General features: G+C 65.8%; 1 protein-coding gene across 1 annotated transcript; it reads left to right on the top strand.

Annotated features, from left to right (window-relative positions):
- The first annotated feature begins 99 nt into the window (after positions 1-99).
- LOC104916693 (microtubule organization protein AKNA-like) lies at positions 100-2,230 on the top strand. Its single transcript, XM_019611449.1, has 9 exons — positions 100-126; positions 205-264; positions 534-640; positions 743-958; positions 1,025-1,198; positions 1,283-1,508; positions 1,589-1,695; positions 1,809-1,900; positions 2,103-2,230. The coding sequence occupies exons 3-9, from the start codon at positions 618-620 to the stop codon at positions 2,228-2,230; spliced, it is 966 nt and encodes a 321-aa protein (XP_019466994.1). The 5' UTR covers positions 100-126; positions 205-264; positions 534-617.
- The last annotated feature ends 15 nt before the right edge of the window (positions 2,231-2,245 follow it).

The following is a 2,245-nucleotide window of genomic DNA, read 5'->3' as shown; positions in this document are numbered from 1 at the left end:
GCATCCCAGCCCTGCTCTCCTCGCTCCCCCCTGGGGGGCTGCCCCACATGTGTGGGGCCGTGCTGCTGTGCAGGGCCACGGCTCACACAGACACTGGCAGAGCAGACCCGCAAATTTCAAGCGCAGGTAAGTCAGGGGGACAGCCCCCAGCGGGAACAAGCAGTGGGGTTCCTAGCCCTGCTCAGCCCCTTCTCTCCCACCCAGGTGGATTCCTTTGAAGCCTGGATCCGAGCAGGGAGCTCTGTGCCACAGGAGCAGCTCCAGGTACAGCACTATGTGGTGCCCCAACCCATCCCTAAAGGCCCCATCCCATTCCCAGGTGCCCCACCTCATCCCTAGGGACCCCATCCCACCCTAGATGCCCTATCCTGTCCCCAAGGGCCGGTCTTGTTCACAAAGTGGCCCATTTCATCCCCAGGTACCCCATCCTGTCCCCCCAAGCTCCTATCTCTTTCTGCATCCCTAACTCCAGAGGGTGTAGCCCCAATGCTGTGGGGTCACTGCAGGGAGGTTTGGGGGCTCCCTTTGCACAGCAGCGGTTCTGGAGGCTGCAGGATACACAGGATGCACTGGAGCGGGCGTACCTGGAGGCACGGGAAGAGCAGAGCCTTGGGGACATGGGGAACTTCGACCCGGAGCGGTGAGCACAGGTTGTGCATTCCCTGGGGTTGCAGTGCTGCTCTGAGTCCTGCATGGGAGCAGCCTCAGCCCCTTGTCCCTGATGATGGGCACTGTATTGCAGCACAGTGGAAGGGGACATCTTCTGCTTGGGGATGCGCCTGGAGGAGCTGAAGGAGCACCTGGAGCGGGCAGCACCAGGGAGCCCTGTGGTGCCAGAGGGCCCCCCCAGCACCGGGGAGACAGCAGGGGACAGCGAGATGGTGGCGGTGGGGCTGCCCCGACCCTTACGGCACAAGCAGCTCCAAGCAGAGGAGGACTTTGGGGACCTGCTGCAGCAGTGAGTGTCCCTTAACGGGAGGTGGAGGGCACAAGGGGCACCCCAAAACCTGCCCACACTCCCCAGGTACCAGCACCTCAAGTCGCTGCCAGCATCACTGAGCCTGGAGCAGCTGAGCCTGACGGGGAGCGCAGTGCTGGAGGAGGCTGGTGGCACCGTAGCAGGGGACAGAGGCCCCGGGGGGGTCCTCAGTGGGACACAGTCACCAGAGGAGGGCACTGACCTCGAGACCTCCCCCTCGTAAGTGTGGGTGCAGTTGGGTGGATTCAGGGTGAGCAGCCCCCGTGGCACACCTGGTATTCACTCTCACTCCTCTCCCCACAGGCCCCCCCCTCAGAGGAAAGAAGTGCCGCTGCCCCACACTGAACCCCCACACCCACAGGGGACCCACAGCCGCCTGTCCCCTGTCACCACCCCGCTGCCACCATCCACCTCCAGGCTCCCGCTGGCATTCCCTGAGCCTTTGCCATCGCGCACAGCCCCGTCCCGCCGCAGCAGTGGGACAGGGAGCAGAGCCCCTCAGCACAATGCCCTCAAGCCCTGCCGCCAGGTGAGTGCTGGGGGGGGTTCCTGAGGCCATCCCCATGCCTGGGGAGGGGGCACGTGGCCCCAATCCCACTCCTTTCACAGGAGCAGCGCATGGTGTCGCCGGAGACGGACAGCGGCTTCGTGGGCTCGGAGAGCAGCCGGGTGTCCCTGTTGGCACGCACCCCTGAGCATCAGCCACTGGGCACTGGGTACGGCACCAGCACCACGAGCTTGCTCCATGCCATGGGGCAGTGGGGGGGAAGAGGCAGTGGGTGTTGTGGGTGGGAGGTGAGGGGTGCCTCACTGACACATCCTTCCCCAGGAATCACGGCGTGCTGGAACCTCCCGTCCCCGCTCCCCTCCATCCGCAGAAGAAGGAAGCTCCGCTGCTGCCCCCCAGGAAGGCGCTGAGGGGTCCCTACCCAGCCCCTGAGCAGGCCCCCCCCCAGGTCACAGCGTGCCCCCCAGCACCCCCTCGCCGAGCAGCTCTCCACTGCGCTGGGTCGGCAGCCAGGGCAGTGAGCTGGGACCTGAGGGTGATGGTGGTGAGTGCCCGGCCCCCAGCTGTGCCCGTGCCCCACGCTGTCCCACTGACTGCCCCATCTCTGCCCCCCAGCTCGCTCTGACTCAGAAGGAGGAGACAGGAGCTGCACCAGTGGGCAACCCCCTGGTGGGACGCCCGCCTCACCATCCCCAGCTCCAGATCACTGTGACCTGCTGGGATCCCGCATGCAGCGAGAGTGAGTGCCCCCAGCCCTG

Source organism: Meleagris gallopavo, unplaced genomic scaffold (assembly GCF_000146605.3).
Source record: "Meleagris gallopavo isolate NT-WF06-2002-E0010 breed Aviagen turkey brand Nicholas breeding stock unplaced genomic scaffold, Turkey_5.1 ChrUn_random_7180001929708, whole genome shotgun sequence".
NCBI lineage: Eukaryota > Metazoa > Chordata > Aves > Galliformes > Phasianidae > Meleagris > Meleagris gallopavo.
This window is presented reverse-complemented; position numbering and strand designations above follow the sequence as displayed.

Excerpts from the sequence above, each read along its gene's own strand:
- LOC104916693 (XM_019611449.1), top strand. The coding sequence starts at position 618 with ATGGGGAACTTCGACCCGGAGCG. Across the intron at positions 1,199-1,282 it reads GACCTCGAGACCTCCCCCTC|GCCCCCCCCTCAGAGGAAAG; the intron begins GTAAGTGTGGGT and ends CTCTCCCCACAG. Across the intron at positions 1,509-1,588 it reads CCCTCAAGCCCTGCCGCCAG|GAGCAGCGCATGGTGTCGCC; the intron begins GTGAGTGCTGGG and ends CTCCTTTCACAG.